We start from the raw sequence: 20,084 nt of genomic DNA, 5'->3' as shown, positions 1-20,084 counted from the left end.
GCCCACAGTGGTAGCAGCGTCGATCCTTGAACCCATTACCTCTGGGTTACAGGCAGGCGCGCTAACCACTATGCCACGGCGCCGGATTTCAATGGCTACACAAGCCATTTTAGGCACGAAATTAGACAATTGATTTGATGCCTATGCAGTTTATTTTACTGACAGAAATGTTAACATATGGGATGTTGTTAATTGTTTAAAACACGATTAAAATATTTAGATTTTATGTACCAAAGGTGTCCCATCTTCCCCTACCCTGCTACATTAGGGGCACACGATTGTACACATTTCAGTTTAAAATTTAAAATAAAGTAAATATATCACGCAAACACACTCTCCTTTATAGTTACCACGTATACGCTCCATGCAGTACACGCTTAAATATCATGTCTTTACATTTACAGTTAAATTCATGATGTAATATTTTCCAGTAATTTTCCATGACGTGTGTGTCAAAAAAGCGACTTGAATTATTACAATGAATTATGTTCACGACCTGGTATTTCCAGATACACTTATCAGAAAAGTGAAGCTATATCATGATAGACGTGCGTTTCCGCTTTCCAAATAATTAATAACATAACGAAATATTTAAGAAATCGACGTTCTATAGGGTACAAGCTAATATAGTCATATACAGTGAAAATATTATACAAGATTTATAATTGATTATTAAAGTAACTGTTCCGACTATATAGTAGGGAGGGGGAGATGGGACACCTTTAACACATAATATCCAAATATCCTGATTGAATTTTAAACAATTAACAACGGTCTATGGGAGTCGCGAGGATAAGGTTTTATATTTTTTAGAAGTTCTTTGTTTACTACTAAAAGGAACGAAAAATTAAAACAAAAATATGACCAATTGCCTCCACCCTACTATATAGCCTATTCGCTTAGTTTAAACACTGAATTTAAAAGCATGCAAGTCAAAAGCAAAAAGTTAAACATAAATACGGGAAAAAATACAAAGTCAGATAACGTTAATTTCAAAAATACAATGAATGAATTAATGTAACTTATTTATCCTCGCGTGGCCGAAATACGACAGTCGTTATAACACTGGTGTTCAGTTTCATAAACTTCATGTCAAATTACGAGTTTACAAGTATGTTACTTTGCTGGATTACGATTAGATGGTAAAAGCAACCAATTAGCATATAGGGTATATAGACACTAATGCAAGTGACTAGATTCATTTCGAAAACGAAATTTCGTTTCCGAAATTCTTCGCATTGCAACACAATTTTGACAAAAAAATGTTTCGAAATTTTGAAATCGAGTAATAAGTAGGGCATGGAAACTAATGCATTTCTGTCTTAAAATGGGAAAATGTTTCCAGTTTCACTTCGAGTTGCAAAGTTTCGTTTCCAAATGAGTGTTGTTATTTTGAAAACGAAATTTCGTTTCGATAATTTCTGGATTGCAACACAATTTTGAAAAAAAACGTTTCGAAATTTTGAAATTAAAAGTTTACAGGATATATGATTCTCCCTGTATATTATACGGTATTTTAACTTATAGAACTGGGGAAATACGGGACACTTTGGCGCATAAAATCCAAATATGTTTTAAACAATTATAACAACGGTCTATGGGAGTCGTGGGGATACGGTTTTATAATTTTTTGAATGTTCTTTGTTTACTATCAAATGGGACGAGAAAATAAACAAAAAAGGTGTCCCAAATTCCCCCACCTTACTATGTAATTAAACAGTGCAAAAAGTAATCTATAACTACGATAGCCTATGTGTAACTTAAACAGATGGTATACAAAATACCGTTGGCTATATATAGAAGTATTGCTTTTACATGTGTCTTCTTTTTATCCAAACAAAACCATTTGAAAAATTGCAAGACAAACAGATGAAAATATCACAATTCTAACCGTGGCAACTTTAAGACTATTCCCGGAACTTGTAGTAACTTCTGCGTCAAAAAGCATTGACTGTACTGTAGGCATATTAATCTCCATTTCCGGCTGTTCTTGCGGTTCTGTGGCATGCCAGTGATGTTCGTGTTCAGATACACTGTTTGTTGTAGGTATAGGTGGCATTTCTGCAGTCGTTACAATTATTGGCGGTGGCATTTCAGGAGTTGTTACAATGATTGGCGGTGGCATTTCTGGAGTTGTTACAATTATTGGCGGTGGCACTTCTGGAGTTGTGGAGTTGTCATGTGGTGGAACTGCCATGGTTGTATTAACCACTGGCAGAATTACTGGTCCAGGCAGAAGTGGTAGACCACCAAATCCACTGAACGGGTTGCTAATCTCTTTAATTGTTACGTTGTTGCAGCCGTTGCTGTAGCAGCAAGTCACGGTGCATGAACTAAAAAAATGAAAAAAAAGAAAATCAAAAATAGTATTCACACACAAAGTAACATACATGGTAACTCGTAAGCTGACATGGTGTATTAACACCCGTGTTACAACGACTGTCATTTTCCAGCAACGCGAGGATAAAGTAAGTTACATTTATTCATTTATTCATTCATTCATTCATTCATTCATTTGTACATTTATTTATTTATCCTGGACTGGTAACGTCGGTTGTCTTAATTATGTTTTGTTTTCCAATGTTTTGTTAAGTTTCTTTCCAAAGGACATACACGCTTACATTTAGCGCCGAGCCGTGAAAGCGTATAAACTCTACAGCTATGTACGCTAAAACCACTTTCCCAGAGCGCATGTTATGTTAATATGTACACCTCTTGTCCGCTTACGAGTTATCACGTTTTTGGTTATTATATCAATTAGTGTAGTCTACTGAATAATAACGAAAATATGGACGTATTTTAACTGGGCTTTTTAGCTGAGCAGACGGCATTAATACTGATATTGCAAATCTGGAAGAATAGAACGATTTTGCTGGAAAACTGCACACAAATCATTGTTACAATTTTATGTCCTGTAAAAAACGTACTTACTCCAGTCTAAAAAATGGATTGATTCTTAGTGTTTTCGTTTCATAGTCTTGGCAGGTGATGTTTTCACAGCTGGTGGCGTTGACACATTCACCGATCAGTAGGTTGCCTGATATAAAACAACAACAGTTTTAATAGCTAGGGTCACTGAAAATGTGGTAAAATTTTAATTAATAACGAATGAATGAATGAACCTCACTTTATTCTCGCGTCACCGGAAAACGACAGTCGTTAAACATGGGTGTTATTTTTTTCATATACCTCGTAGCTTACGAGTTACCGTTTCTTTGTGAGTGAATATTTTTTGGGGATTTTTTTCACAAAAGTGCAAAAAAACACAAAAATGCAAAACTGTTAATCATAATAACAATTGCAAACTACTCTTACCGTTTCCAAGCAGCGTTCTCACTTTGGCTTCTATAGAAACACAGGCCTGTGGTACACCATTGTACGGGCACGCTTTGTCACCGTAAAAATTACGATCCCAAATTAAACTTCTTGCGGATATGTTTTGGTAACACGAATAATCAGTGGAAAAAGTTAACGCTGGACAAAACAGCAACAGAAAGAAAGACAAATGCATGTCGGCAGATTGTACCGTACCAATCAATTTCCCACAAAAGTAATTTTGAAGACAGAAATTCGGCGTTTTTTCAATATAATAATATAGTTTCAAAAGATTTTAAATATTCTAAAATAGATAATAGTGTTGAAAACTGTAGCATGATAAAAAATAAATAAATTATAACTTTAGATAAAGCATATAACAAAACGAAAAAGTCAGCATGACAAAGCATAACTAAATGATAATTTCAGCTTAAACATAACTTTTTAACGATAACTCTATAACTTAACTTTAGCTAAAGTACGTATAGTAGGGTGAGGGAAATGGGACACCTTTTCATTCCATTTCTCGTCCTATATAATAGTAAACAAAATAATCAAAGATTTTAATACCGTATCCTCACGACTCCCACAGATCGTTGTTAATGGTTTAAAACACGATCAGGATATTTAGATATTATGTGCTAAAGGTGTCCCATCTCCCGCCCCCCCTACTCTATAGCTTAATGTTAACTTCAACTTAAGTATAACTTACTAACTGTTAATGGTATTAAATCTACACTGTTTGCAATTCATTTTTTTTCTTAGTCTGCTCGTGCTATTAGCTTTGCATTATCACACCGTAATTACATAAAGCTGCGCTAATTTTGTTCAGAAATCTATGTTTAGGGACGATTTTTAAAGGGTGTTTCACGACTACAGTTTGAGTCACTTACTGCACGGCTTCAAAATTTTCAAAATCGTGACAGAGTTAAAATGCAAACGGAAATTGGTTACAAGATACAAACGAAATTTCGTGACGCCCGCATAGTTCGAATAATCTTTTCAAGTCAAATTTTATTTGCGTCTTCTTTTAGCCTTTGGCAAAAAGTTCAGACAGGCGTGAATTTAAAATTAGGGGAATTGTTTGATGCAAAAGTTAACATTTGACGTGTGTTCACGCCATGTCTGAATTGTGACGCAGAAAGAAAGCTATTTTCGTGCCCAAATGTTGTAAATCAAATATAGCCCTATGTTCTGTATGCATATAACGCCTTTAAGGCTCTTAAACAAAGACAATTATATAGCTGGTTTGGGGAGATAGAATACCTTTTCATTCTGTTTACTCGTCCCACTTGTTGGTAAACAAAGAACATTTAAAGAATTATAAAATCGTATACTCACGAACACAACTCCTATACACCGAAAAAAAAGCCTGTCGCATGATTGAGAGCAAAATAAATCTTAACACCTCTTGTTTAACGTTGTTTTCCTAATGAATTATTAAATATCGATTACGTAATTTGTAGTCACTGGGCAGTAATCTGTAGCCTATAAGCCAGCCGCAATTTTTGGGTGCGACTTGCTTTATTATCGCGTGGTGGACAGTTGCAGTCGTTATGGTAGGGTGGGGAAAGTTGGGACACCCTTTCATTTTCTCGTCCAATTTGATATAAATTAAAAAAACATTTAAATAAATATAAAACTGTATCTTCACGGATCCCATAGACCGTTGTTGATTGTTTAAAACACGATCAGGATATTTGGATATTATGTGCTAAAAATGTAGCATCTTACCCAGCAGTACTATATAACACGGGTGTTTGGTTTCATAGCCACATGCCAGCTTACGAGTTACCACATTTGTAACTTTGCGGTGAATGTTTTTCTGTGTGGCGGATAATTTTGACAACCCATTAGTAACTACTGGGTTGGAGCAATTACCATTAAGTGTCTTGCCCAAGGACACGTACGCCAAAAAAGTTGGCAACGACAATTCTCGAACCGAAACCTATGGTTAAAAGGCAAGTGCAGTAACACCTTGGAAAAATAATGTGTTCAATTTTTTGCCCAGAAAAAAACAAACAAACAAATTTCTCGCATAAAATAAGTTCCGCACTATCTGAACCAGAATTACGGGCGGAACCGGATTTTTGGCTCAATGCGTAAAATATTGGTAAAAAGTGACGTCCAAGTTTTTTTATTATTAGCGAAAACCAAGATTGACGGCAGAGGAAAACAATTTACAAACGAACGATGACGACACAAATAGCGCTTGTTGCGTAACAAAGGACCATTGTCAAAAGCATTTCATAAATCAGCCGAGTAGTATTAGGAAAAAAATTTCAAAAAAGCGAAAATTTCATGTTATGACGTAGGCGTGACGTCACACGGTGACGTAGGCAGAGGGGTCGAGACGCACAGAAAACCGGGCGTAACGAACATTGTGACTCAACAGAAAATAAGCCATAGATATCATATACATAACATGTACATGATATCTATGGCAAAAACTGCGGGTTTAACGAAAGGGGAAACACCGAGACAGGGAACACCATAGAAATAACAAAAAGTGGACCGCCGTGAAATTCTCGCCGACAGAATGCACACCAAGTAGTTTTCCGAAAGAGTTGGCAGAAATTTTAATTTATATGAAATTTCATTAATATTTTTTTCTCTCTGTATATGCGGGTACTACACTCTTTTTTACCCAGAGTTCTATATACATGACTATTCTCGGTTATTTAGGACAGAGTGAAGTCAACCAAATAAAAACTACACCCTAATAACTAAAAGCAGCAAATTTTTAAAATGAATTTACTGTGCGGTAGGGGTAAAACCAAAATTTGGGGTAAGATGGGACATCCCCAAATTTGGGGGTAAGATGGGAGACCGCCAAATTTGGGGTAAGATGGGACGTGTTCAAAATTTGGGGTAAGATGAGACGGGGCTTACAAACCAGATGTGGAGGGGGTGTACATGGCAGCGTTGGGGTCTAAATGAACGGGGTGAAGCAGGCCTACCATTTGCGGGTCAATATTGGGGTGACTTTGTACGACAGTGGGGACTGGGGTTCTGGCGGCTGGGACTTGAGTGCAGAAATTATTGGGGTATTCTTGGGTGGGGCTTAGGCGTACGAGCGGGGGCTTTTCGAGGAAATTTGCGGAGTAATGGGGGGTTGATGATCGGATACGTGATTCGGGAAGAATCGATAAAATATCGGCAAGACGGGATTTTAAATCTACAATTTCAGCGTCTCGTTTGTATATAGCACCTGCGTAAAAATTGATTGTATTATGTAATGAATTATAAAAGTATTATGTGGCTTTTCTGGTAAGAAATGGTATTATACCAAAATCAGCCACACAGCAAAACATTTAAAATATTAAAAAGTAAAAAAAATCCTGATTTTGTTGTTGTTTTGTTGGAAATAATAAATATAGTAGGGTGGCGAAAGATGGGACGCATTTTTATCTGATTTTCTCATCCAATTTTGTGGTAAACAAAGAACATTTAAAAAATATTCTAACGACTCCCATTGACCGTTGTTAGATCTTTAAAACACAATCAGGATATTTGGATATTATGTGCTAAAGGTGTCCCGTCTTCCCCCACAGTACTACAAATAATTTTAAAACAAAGTAAAAAAAATCAAAATAAATAAAAAATACACTGCTGTATCTTATGCATTTATAACAAAATTTATTATAATTCTTATAAAAAAATTTTTTTTAACATGTTTCTAACCATGAGCTAATTCCAGTTGTCGTTTCACGTCACCGAGTGCAGAAAACAGATCCAGTTTTAGTCTCGTTTCGGCGCTAAGCGAGTTTTCGAGCATCAGGTTTTTGTCTTGCATTGCCTGCAATGCTGACATCAGTGTTTCCGATTCTTTTGCAGATTTCTCCTGAAGCTGGAACTCCTACGGAAAGAAAATTACCATGGCAACACTGTGTATGAATGAATGTAACTTGCTTTATCCACGCGTGGCCGGAAAACGACAGTGGTTATAACATGGGTGTTCTGTTTCATATACACTTCGTGCCAGCTTACGTGTTACCATGTATGTTACTTATTACCGAATGTACAATTAACATTAAAAAATTAATGTTAATTGTACATTCGGTCATTAACATTAAAAAATGGGTTCGGTGTGTCATTAACATTCATTGTGTCATTAACATTAAAAAATGGGTTCGGTGCCAAAGCATTAAATAAAGTATTCTTACCGAGATTTCCTTTTTCATAACGTCGCACTCTTCTTGTTTTGCCTTAAGCTGGCCTTCAAGTTTTAAAATTTCATTTTCCAGGTCGTGTTTGGCTTGTTTTAATGCTTCAGCTTTTTCTTTTTCACTGAACAATAAAAAATGTTAAATTGCTTTTAGTAGGGTAAGATGGTACACATTTTCATTCTCTTTTCTCGTCCCATTTGGTAGTAAACACAAAATATTTACAGAATTTTTTTCTTCAAAAAAATTACTAGCTTTTGAAGTCGGTCAAGATGGGACATTTTCATTCTATTTCTCGTCTCATTTGGTAGTAAAGAAAAACTATTTACAGAATTATAAAACTGTATCCTCACGACTCTAAAAGAGCATTGTTAATTGTTTAAAACACGATCAGAAAACTAACGGTATCCCATCTTACCCCAGCCTACTTAATAACATAATACCGATTAATTAAGCATACCTATTTTTTAATCTTAAGCAAAAGCAATTTTGGGCCCAAACTGAGACATTTAAAAGTACTACATAAAAACTAGAACATATATCAAATAATACCAATTTTTAAGCTTGGGAAAAGGGACTTTTTAGCCAAAAAATAGCAGTTAAAATGTACTACATAAAAACACACAAAACAACTAGCAATGTAGCATAGAATTAGAAGCGTTTTTTGGGGTCAAAAACTAGCATTAAAAAGCACGAAATAAAAACACAAAAGCAAGTAATAATCTAGCATAGATATAACAAAATACCGATTATTTTGTGCTTGCGCAGCGGCGTGCTTTGCTGTCTCTTCTTCTTCTTTGCGCCTTCTTTTTTCTTCGTGAAGTTGTTTTTCAACGTTAACTCTGCTGTCTGCCTCACTTTTAAGTTTCTTTTCCATGCTTTGCATGCTTTGTTTATCCTTTTGTTTGCCACTGACCATACTGTTCACTCTGCAAAGATATTTTTAAAATTTAACATTTAAAAAAACAATCAATTTTTTAAAATTAAAAAAAAAAAAATTATTTTATGAATAATTTGAGGGATTTTAACATTTTTACAAAAATTTTAATAAATTTTTAAGAATTAAATAACCATACAAGTTCACTCTGCAAAGATAGAAAAAAAAATCTTTTTCAAAGATTTAAAAAAGAACGACCAAGAAATGAAAAAAAATAAGATTTAAAAAAGATATTTTTAAAATTTTAGAATTTTTTTAAACTTAAGCATAAATATATACGTATGTAAAAACGATTTTCCCATATTTTAAAGAATTTAACAAAAAAAAACAATGTACTTGGTCTGCAGCATGTCGTTTTCCTTTTTCAACTGATTCACGTCATTTTTTGCTGAGCGTTCCAGATTAGTTAGCAAACTTATTTGATTTTTCATTTCTTGGTCGTTTTTTCGCGCTTGGTTGAGCTCGGATTGAAGCTTGGCTATTGTAGCTTCAAGCCTCTCGATGGCGCTAAAGAGAAATATAGATGTTTAGTTACATAGATAATATAATTTTTTTATTAGTTATATAGTAGATTGGGGTAAGATGGGACAACTTTTTATTCTTTACTCGCCCCAATTGGTTGCAAACACAAAAAAATAAAATCTAGCATGAGGTGTATAACAAAACACCTGTGTTAAAACGGCTGTCGTTTTCCGGCCACGCGAGGATAAAGTAAGTTACATTCATACAGAACCACTGCACCAAAACTAGTTTAAAACACAATCCTACCTTGGTGTGCTTATTAACTCAATTTTGTTCTCCGTTTTTTCTGGTATAACATGTCCGTTAGTTAGGGGTAGGGGTATGACTTCTTTTACCCCTAAATGCCCGTTGGGTAAAATTGGGGCTTTCTGTTTTTCAGAATCGTTCGAATGAACAGAACTGGAGCGCGACGACGAGTTCTGCTTCAGCGATTTCGGAGAATTATTTCCGCTGTTGCTGGATTTGCTTTTCTGTTGTTGCTAAAAAAATATTTTTAAAATTAAAAAAAAACTTTTTAACTATTTTTTGTATGTATAAATATGTTTTAGTTTGTAGTTAATGAATATTTTTATAGTATTTTTTTGTAGTTTATTTTTCTGTTTGTTTTGTAACTTTTGTTTGTAAAAAAATAACTGCGGTTTTTTAATTTTAGTTTGTAATTGCAGTTCTTTTATTCTTGTTTTTGTTTTGTAATTCCATTACAATGTAAACAGACAACAATTAATTAAAGTAAATGCTATGTTATTTTTGCTGATAACGTTATTTCACGAGATTCTGCTCAATCATTTTACAGTGACTACTACAAATAAACTGCAAACAGTAAATGGCAAAATTTTGCAACCAATTAGACCTATGACGTCAATGCGGTTCATTTTACAATGTGGTTAAATCGGAATTCTGAACAGCCGGCCCAGATGAAATGTTGTTTATGTCGAAAATCAGGAAAATAGGCGCCAAACCTGGGGTGGTAGGGTGGGCAGGCCTAGCTTGGAATTTATACACTGAATAAATTTGAAAATCTAACCAATACAATGAAATGTGAATGTATGTACATTCCCTATTAATTCAATTTCAGCAGTTTTTTGATAGTACCAATGCAGATTTAGGTAAAATGGGCGCAAAAAATGTAAACACGAATGTATTAATCTTATATTAGGGATGTAACAAGTTGCATAGATACCAAAACTGAAAAAAAAATTGGGAAAAAAAATCTAGATATGTATTTTTTTTTTTTAATTTTTTAAAAATTTTTTTAGGAAAACTAGAAATAACTAAACTAGATTTTTTTTAATTTGTTGAACAATCGGAAGCAGAGACATTTACTATTCAGAGAAAAAAAAGCGAGGGTTTCGTTACTAATTTAGGCCCCTCACCGCACCCAATTTGGGCACAGTTGTTCTTTTTTCTACTATTTACTTAAAAAACATAACACTTATGCCCAGAATTATTGCTTAAAATATCGAACAAAGCTAAAGAGTTAGCAATCGTTTTTTTCTACCATTTAGTCGTTTTTCCCACCAAAAAAATAGAACATTTATGTCTATAATTATTGCTTAAAATATCGAACAAAGCTGAAGAGTTACCTGCGTCGGAGAGCTAGCAGACTCATTTGAAGACTTTTTGCTTTTATTCGATTTTCGAAAAATAACTTCTATTTCCTGTACAGGGGGTGTCCAAATTGGTATATGTTCCGGTACAGATTTATTGGCACTCTTGCGCGAGAGGGACGGGGTGCTCGATGAGCCCGAACTGGACACAGTGGTCTTTGTGGGGGAGGGCGTTACCTCTGCAACTACAAAGACAATTTTTTTATGGAAAAAAAATTCACCCACAAAGTTAAATACAAGGTTACTTAAGCGGGCACGAGGTGTATGAAACAGAACAACTGTGTTATAACGACTGTCATTGCCCCCAATATGGGATAGTTAAGTTACATTCATTCACCCCTTTTATAAGTTATATTCATTCACCCCTTTTATAAGTTACATTCATTTACCCCTTTTATAAGTTACATTCATTTACCCCTTTTATAAGTTACATTCATTCACCCCTTTTATAAGTTACATTCATTCACCCCTTTTATAAGTTACATTCATTCACCCCTTTTATAAGTTACATTCATTCACCCGTTTTATAAGTTACATTCATTCACCCCTTTTATAAGTTACATTCATTCACCCCTTTTATAAGTTACATTCATTCACCCCTTTTATAAGTTACATTCATTTACCCCTTTTATAAGGTACATTCATTCACCCGTTTTATAAGGTACATTCATTCACCCGTTTTATAAGTTACATTCATTCACCCGTTTAAAACAACTTACTTTGTAAAGTATTATCATGAGAAATGGGAGATGATTTAGATCGATCATGTGATTTCTTCACATGAGGTAACACGCCGTTAGATGTATTACTTGGTGTACTGACTTCACCTGAAAAAAATTGTATTATAAATATATATATATATTATGTATATGGTAGGGTGGGGAAAGAATGGACACCTTTAGCATATATCCTGATCGTGTTTTAAACAATTAACAAAGGTCTATGGGAGTCGTGAGCATACGGTTTTATAATTCTTTGAATGTTTTTTTTTGTTTAGTAACAAATGGACCAAGAAAATAAAGTTAAGAAAGTGTCCCATCTTCCCCCAACGTTGAATAATATGTGCTAATAGTGTCCCGTCTTCCCCCTCCTACTATACATTTCAGACCAAAATGCAATAACACAAAACTAATCTTTGGTTAAGCAAGAATAAAACACTGCGTTATAATAAAATTCAATAACTAGTCCCTTTGAAATTCAATACAGAGTATTGATCTATCAAAAATATCTGCATAATATCGCCAATTACGAGTTTCATATTACACAAATTTACAGTTTTATTGACCTAAATTATAAACGTGTTGATAAACGCAAGTTTTTTGCTTGTAAAATGAGACGCACAATAGTGCAACCTAATGGTTTAAAATGAACTGTTAATTTAATGTTGACATTTTAACAGTTTTTATGGCAATTTCTTGCAGTTTTGTGTCATTGAATAAAGTGATCAGTTAACTAACAACGGTCTATGGGAGTCGTGAGAATATAGTTTTACAATTCTATAAATGCTCCTTGTTTACTATTGAATAGGACAAAAAAATAGAATAAAAAGGTCCTATCTTTCATGCAACGATAAAGCAAGTTACATTAATTCACACAAATTCCAATTAATTTACACAAATTCCACAAAAAATCCAATTACTGATTAAAAAACAACATAACTTTCACTTATTTAAAAAAAGACGAAACAGCATTATATTTAACTTAAAAAAAAAAAAAATTTTTTTCACTGATTCAAAAATAAATATAAAAAAATAATAAAAACTTACTTTTGTCTTTATCTGTCACAGAAAGAGTATGATTCAGTTGTTCTTTAGGTAAAGCTTGTCGTAAAAGTTCGTAATAAAAGGTGTTTTCTTTCTGTACCTCTCGTTGCATTCGTAATTTAAACCGATATGACACGTAACTTTTGAAACCTATCCCATAGTCACAACTTGATGACCGATGCTAAAAAATAACTTTAAGTTGTGTGTAAATAAATTTTGCGTTATTGGAAACAGTATTGAGTTTGGACCACAAACTCTAGTTTAGAGGCAGCCACTAACCACTTTTCCGGAATATATAAATATCTTTTAGAATTTTTGACCAATGCTAAAAAACAATTTTTGTTGTGTTTGGTAAATAAATTTTGCGTTATTGGAAACAGTATTGAGTTTGGACCACAAACTCTAGTTTAGAGGCAGCCACTAACCACTTTTCCGGAATATATAAATATCTTTTAGAATTTTTTAACCAATGCTAAAAAACAATTTTTGTTGTGTTTGGTAAATAAATTTTGCGTTATTGGAAACAGTATTGAGTTTGGACCACAAACTCTAGTTTAGAGGCAGCCACTAACCACTTTTCCAGAATATATAAATATCTTATAGAATTTTTAACCAATGCTAAAAAACAATTTTTGTTGTGTTTGGTAAATAAATTTTGCAACATTGGAAACAGTATTAAGCTTGGATCGCAAACTCTAGTCTAGAAGCAGCCACTAACCACTTTTCCAGATAGAAATATTTTAAAATTGCATATTTTTCTAGAAAAAACTCTAAAAATGCAACAAAACATTCCTACTACAGTTCTTCACATTTGATACGCAAATTTAAAAAAAATTCCCGTTACACACCTAACAATGGCATAAAATAATGACAAAAAAAGATAAAACAAGAGTAAAATCAAAAGTTTTAAGTAACATAGTATAAAAATTAAACAAATTTACAGAATTTTAATCAATTTTTTTGACGTCAAAATTCCTATATATACATGTAAAGTAAGGTGGGGAAGATTGGACACCTATTTATTCTATTTTTCTCGTCCCGCTTGGCAGTAAACAAATATTCAAAAAATTCTCCGGTTTGATAATTTTCTGAATGATTTTTTTTTACTACCAAATCAACCAAAAAAAGCTTTTCCATCTTCCCCTATCCTACTATATAGCCTATATATATAATTTCAAAACAAATCTTAAAATGAGCTGTAAAGGGTCCACATAGGTCTCCTTTTTTTAATTAAATTTTTTTATAACCAACTTTTTTTTATAACCAAAAAACAGTCCAAAACCGCTGTGCTTTCTTAAGATGGGACACCTTTTCATTTTGTTTTCTCTTGCCATTTGGTAGTAAACTAAGAACATTCAAAGAATTATGAAAGCGTATCCTTACGGCTTCCACAGACTGTTGTTAATTCTTTAAAACACGATCAGGCTATTTGGATATTATGTGTTAAAGGTGTCCCATCTTCCCCCACCCGACTATATATATTTTTCTAAAACAACGCAACGTCTTACCAATGAGCTGCAAAAGGTCGGCATAGGTCTATGTGAAACGGGCTGCTTTTTAAATCCCTTAATCTCATTGTAGCTTCAATGTACATAAACAACAACCAGAGCGAGACAGTGGGAAGGCAGATACCTTTATCTGTATGTAATTACAATATAGGTTTAACACAGAAATAAAAAAGAGTAGAACGCACAACTGCTCAAAACCGTGATACATTTTTTTTTCTATTCAAGTGACCGCCAACTCTGTCCCAATTTCGCTTGGTTTCCATTGTAAAAGATAGGCGCATAGTATTTTTGGGAGGTTTTAGCTGTTTATTTAAAAAACTACACCAACTATTCAAGTTTATTGGGCCAGTTTAGTTTTTTTGGTAGGTTAACGCAATTTAGGTTAACGCAGTTTTGTTTAGAAAATTTAGTTATATATATATATATTTAATAAATTTAATTAAAATCGTTTAAACAAACGGTTTTTATAAAAAATTATTACATATACCTGGAAATAGTTATTTACCCTATAAATTTTAATTAGGTCAAAAAATGAAGAAAAACTACATAAAAATTCCATTGACCACAATAGTAAACGGGAAGGACCCGCGAAAAAGAGAGAGTGTATCACCTCTCTCCTTTATCGACATTGGAGATGCGCGTTCTATTCTTTTTATGGAATGCGTTATAACTTATAAAGCTAACCAAGGGTACAGGAAAATAATTAAAATGCAATGGTAAAATGATACTACTGCTTACTGGCATAATTTTCACGCTATTTAAAAAGAAAAAAAATATATATCATTAGTTGCACAGCCAGAAAAAACTTAAATCAAAAAATTTCAATATTTTTGTTTATAATTTTTTTTTTGGTTCAAAAGGGGGGGTCGCGACACCCTAAACCCCCCTTGGCTACGCCACTGTATATTATTATATACCTGTATGCCAGACATAGTGAATCCATACATATGTGCTTGCCATAAAGAAAAGCCACTGAATAGGAATAAACAGCAAGCATATGGTGTCTGATGTTATTGCAATGCATACAAAGAATACAGAATACGCCTGGAAAAAAAGAACAAAATAAATTGACAGTAAAAACAATTATATAATATGTATTTATATAGTAGAGTTGGGAAGACGGGATACCCTTAGCACATACTATTCAAATATGTTCTTTGTTTACTACCAAATGGGAGAAGATTTACTATATTATTTACTATAAATTTTAATATTGAAGCCTCAAAAATGATGTTTCTGTAGTTATTTAAGGTTTAATTGTTTTGATTATACATATTTTTTACACACACACATGTTTTTGATAAAAACTGCGTAATTTCATTTAAAAAACCACACACCTATTTAGAGTCAGTACCACTTACCAAGCCTTGGTATTTAAAAGTATCGTAAACACTTTGAAGCAGCAGCCAGAAAGGCCACATGTACTCAAACCGGAACTCAAGAATAAAATCAGCTAAGAGAATGAACAGCCAAATGGTCACAAATTTGATGTAAACGAATGAGCTGAAAAAAACAACAAATTTTCACAGTGTTTATATAGTAAAGTGGGGGAAGATGGGGCAAATTTTTATTCTATTTTCTCGTCCCATTTAGTCGTAAACAAATAACAGTAAAAGAATTATCAAACAGTATTCTCACAATAATAAAACAGTAACTTACGAGTTACCATGCATGTAAACATGTGGGTGATTAATTTCGTTTTTTTTACTTTGTTTTTATGTATGGCCCAATGGCTGATAATTTGAACAACCCATGTAATATTACATGTTGCTTGTGTAATATTTAATATTTGTATTAATACTGGCAATGCCATCACTTTCTGGCTGGTGTAAACACTGCAAGTTTGCAACACCCCCCAAATTTTGTTAAGTGTTCTATAATAATAACAATACCTTTATTTTGTCTCTTCGATTACAGTAGCAAAGATTTAGAAATATTTTAAACCAAAAGGACGAGATATATTGACAAAACAACAGTTGTTAAAACATGCTTACAGTTAAAAACATATTTACATTTAATTAGAAGAAAATTAGCGTGGTCGCTACACCTAAACACATTCAAACTCGCCAATTAGGAATCGAATGACACCAACGCTACAAATCGGAATCGTATGGCAGCCCATAAAACATGACGCCTAAAACGTGACAACATGAGTGAATTCCACATCTTGTAATGTAATGGAATTTCCAACGTTTTTAATTATGTGCTGCGCGCGTCTTATAATGCACATTCATACGTTTCTCGCTTTAGTTCTATTTACTAATTTACTCAGATTCTTTGAGTTGCTTTGTTTGCCTGTAGGCATTTTTCTCGTTTTTGATTACTTTTAACTGTTTGTATTTATGCAGGTTACTACTGAACTATGTAGTTGCGTTTTGATTTGGGTTTTTTTAAGCCCTATTAAACAAACTAGCATCTGATTGTATAGCAATAGATGATAATGTGTTCACAGTCGGTGAGCTACGTCCATATTCATTGTAAGTGTATCTTTATATTGCATTGGGGTGCAGATATTTTGCGCAGATAAAGTCCTGCAGGTCAAGAGTTGGAAAAGAAACGGGACTCGGTTAAAACGCTACGGTCGAAACATGAATATGTACTTCACTATCGCGAGCACATCAGTTTCGGACGTACAAGGGTGTTGGGGTAATGGGTCAAACCTGGCCTAAATCCCAGATCTTCAAGGACCTCACCCATACAGAATAGAATATTTATGTCGCCCATTGTGTTGTGACCACTCATGCATGGCAAAACTGTACAATGTGATTGTACGTCACTCGCATGCCCTGTGCCCCATTTCTTTACATTTATGCATTTTGTTTACGTTTATCTTAAATTGTCTTCGTAAGCATTTCCTACTGTCTCAATAATATACAATAGAATGGGATTTCTCTATTATTACATGAGGGCCAGTTATAAATTACAGGGGGAAGCCGCAAGCTGTACTTATATTTAACATAGACTTGCATGGACCGGTAATAGTTTATTTTTGTCTTTGATCTTATGATTTTAAATTGATCTTATGATTTTTTTGTCTGTAAAATTTGCGAGAACAGCTCGAACAGTGTCTCTAAAATACGAGCGAACAGTCGGAACTAGGGATACACATTACAGAATAATTAGGTATTCTAGGATATCCTAGAATACTTTATTTCGAATCTAGAATTCCGAATCTAGAATTTCAAATCTTTTTATATTTATAAGAAAAAATAATTTTACCCACAAAAGTTTATTGACTCTTTCATAGCAGCCTTGTTGGATCATGAGCTGTAAAATGATCAAAAATTGAACTACTGGGTAGTTTTTGCGTCATGAAACGTATAGCAGGCTATGAAAAGACATACGAAACGTTTACTCTCGAAAGTCCCACAAACACAATTTTTTTTTTTCAAAATTAGTAAGTTTCAAAAATTGTTAATATAGTATATGAGATGATGTGTGATGATGTCATTAAACAGAATACCGAATCCCGTAATTAGATTTGAATACAAAAGGATTCGAATCTCATGGATTCGAAATTCTGTAATGTGCACCCCTACTCAGAACATGGTTGCTTCTTTTTATCGACTGGAAGGAGAAGGTATGGGGTTATGAGATTATGAAGTTATGGGTCTATGGGGCCATATATATATGATGTACAAAGAAGAGAAAGGGGCTATGGGGCTTAGGGGTTTAAGAGCTTCATTAGAACAAAAGTATTTTCATGGTTAGTACCACCTGTCATGTTCACGTGTGGCTTTCCGTGCGTATTTTAGAAACACCGTTCGAGCACTCACATCAAATAAATTCAGTGAAAAATATGAAGCTGACTTCGTGGGCAGCACAACTTTTCATAGGTTGCACACCCCTGTTCTAGGCAACTAATAAATAGACGAATATGTTTTTTACATGTATACGTCACGCATGCACGCTACATTGTACACGGCATTATTCGCCCGTGAATGCCACGTGTGGCGATGCAACCACTAATCTAACCGTCGAGCGTTTATTGTGCCTTTCCTTAACTAATTTATTCCACAGAATTACTTCAGTCATAAATTAAGTTCACCGTAAATAAACCAAGCTTTGAAAAAGGTTGCAGCTTATCGTCTAATAAACATGAAGCTTTAAGACCCTACCTTCCACAAACTCCTTCAGCAAATTTTCCGGCTCTTTTCACAGGCCTTCTCGGAGGTTTTCCGGCCTCAGTATTTCGACGTTTCATCTTATATATTTTGACACAAGATTTTCAGGAAAAAGCAAATGCCAGTTTAATATGTTCTAACCTACTACCTGAATAAATAAATGAATGAAACTTGCTTTATCCTTGTGCAGTGGAAAACTAACGACAGTCAATATAACTCGGGTGTTCTGTTTCATAGACTTCGCGCCAGCTTAGTAGTTACCAAGTATGTAACTTTTTGGGTGAATATTTTTCCTGTATAGCTGACAAATTAGACAATCCATTAGTGACCACTGGGTTGAAGCAATTCCTGTTAAATGTCTTGCCCAAGGACACATACGATCCAAAGGTTTTGAACCCATAACCCCTATGTTACAGGCAAGCTTGGAAAGTATGAGAGATTTAATTATTAAAGTATGCAGTACTTGATACATCGACTGGCAATTATAAAAATGTAACTGGCCAACTGTATACCAATTGCAAGCTTCAATAATATAGGCTTTATTAGACTGCATCTGCAAACGCACACAAAGTTAAATACACAAAGCGCACAATATACAACAAAATTATAAAGTACTACATTCATACTCAACACAACGACCTTCGCATACTATTACTATAATACAGTGAACACTGCAGAACGATAAGTCTAACACAAGGAAAGAAGGACACGCGGCGGCAAGGTGACCTTGGGCAACAATGCTTAGAGCGTAGAAAGCGCGATAAGTCTATAGTGAGCAGACACGATAACAGTTTACAAAACAGCCCTGTGAAAAATTTGAACAAATATCACCTATATATCCTTACTAGCAGGTCAACTTTAAAATTTAAAACATCTTTGTTTGTTTTATACATTATATTTGTAACTTGTAGGTGTTTTTTTTCTGTATGAACTACAATGAGAACAATCTATTAATGACCACTGGGTTAAAGCAATAGCCAATAAATATATTATTCAATCACATGTAAATGACGGAGAAAAATACCGTCTTATGCAGTGTTTCTAAAAAAAGCAACACTATACTGCTAAATTATATGATTTAAGTTAAAATGATTTAGGTAAAAAATGTCAGGGTAAAAGAATAAACAGGTCAAAAAATATTATTTTCTTAGCCAGAATAAAATGAATCTTTATTCTCACTGACCTAAATGAATGTAAGTACACAGTAGACTATAAAATTAAAAAACTTAGTGTATTTATAAAATATATTTTTGCACATTTTGACATTAAAAATTTGACATTTGTAGAAACGTATTTTTTATAATGCTACGTTTTTTGGCTGTACCATATTTGTTTTAATTATTTCATGCCATTTTTAACCTTGTCAAGTTTTTTTTCAAATGAAATATTACTATAAAATATTCAAAACATATTACTATTGCCGATTTGGTACCACGCTATTTGTCATTAAAATACTAATTTTACTTTAAAAAGAAATTTTGCAAGCATTTATAAAGTAGCTATAAGTAATTTTTGGCACTGTTAAGTTTTCTGTTGTCATTCGTAACTCTATTTTTCTGCATTTTAAGTTTTAAATTCATGTGTAACTACAAGCTCACTTTCGTCTGTATTCAAGATCCAACTGATGGACAAGTTCGTTATTCCCGTTAAAATATGCGACACTTTATTCTTACTGCGTTCCTGTCGCATATTTTAACGCCCAAACTGCATCTTATAATCCCCGCACTAAAACGTATGTCATTTCCGGGTAAGGATAAAATGTTTCGAACATTATACAGCAAAATTGAACCGTTTTGGCTACATTTCTTGGGAAATATTATTGTAAAAATTGTATTTATACATCATATTGCAGCTTAAGGTAGTTAATTGGTAGTAGAATTGTAATTATCGATTGTTATGGTTTGCTTTCGTTTTGTGTTTGTTACCGAGAAATTTATTACTCCCCAAGTTATTATGTTTTGAGAAACCCACATTTGAGTTTTATTAATAAAAATCATAAACATAACAGTATAACACATTAACGAGAACAATGCTACACTGTGTTTGTTTTACTTTGCACAATTTGTTTAATATTACATTAAAGATTTCAAACACAAAGCTATGTGAGAAACTTATGGAAAACAGTTATATCTGTGTAACAAA

At 33.6% G+C, this 20,084-nt stretch overlaps 2 protein-coding genes across 2 annotated transcripts; both read right to left on the bottom strand.

Moving 5' to 3' along the window:
- Positions 1-138: 138 nt before the first annotated feature.
- Positions 139-3,659, bottom strand: LOC108950247. The gene is made up of 3 exons (XM_018815456.2): positions 3,316-3,659; positions 2,932-3,037; positions 139-2,333 (listed from the first exon to the last, which is right to left on the bottom strand). The coding sequence occupies exons 1-3, from the start codon at positions 3,509-3,511 to the stop codon at positions 1,829-1,831; spliced, it is 807 nt and encodes a 268-aa protein (XP_018671001.1). The 5' UTR covers positions 3,512-3,659; the 3' UTR covers positions 139-1,828.
- A 1,788-nt stretch (positions 3,660-5,447) lies between these two features.
- Positions 5,448-18,091, bottom strand: LOC778837 (macoilin). The gene is given in 14 exon segments (NM_001078419.1): positions 5,448-6,526; positions 7,000-7,174; positions 7,482-7,605; positions 8,228-8,410; positions 8,755-8,925; positions 9,187-9,419; positions 10,524-10,732; positions 11,267-11,374; positions 12,314-12,480; positions 12,483-12,491; positions 13,819-13,948; positions 14,736-14,862; positions 15,180-15,321; positions 17,937-18,091. Coding segments are annotated over 14 exon segments (2,187 nt in total). The 5' UTR covers positions 18,023-18,091; the 3' UTR covers positions 5,448-6,203.
- Between the last annotated feature and the right edge of the window lie 1,993 nt (positions 18,092-20,084).

Source organism: Ciona intestinalis, unplaced genomic scaffold (genome assembly GCF_000224145.3).
Source record: "Ciona intestinalis unplaced genomic scaffold, KH HT000075.2, whole genome shotgun sequence".
Lineage (NCBI taxonomy): Eukaryota > Metazoa > Chordata > Ascidiacea > Phlebobranchia > Cionidae > Ciona > Ciona intestinalis.
The sequence above is the reverse complement of the archived record's forward strand: the minus strand, read 5'-3'. Positions and strand labels throughout refer to the sequence as shown.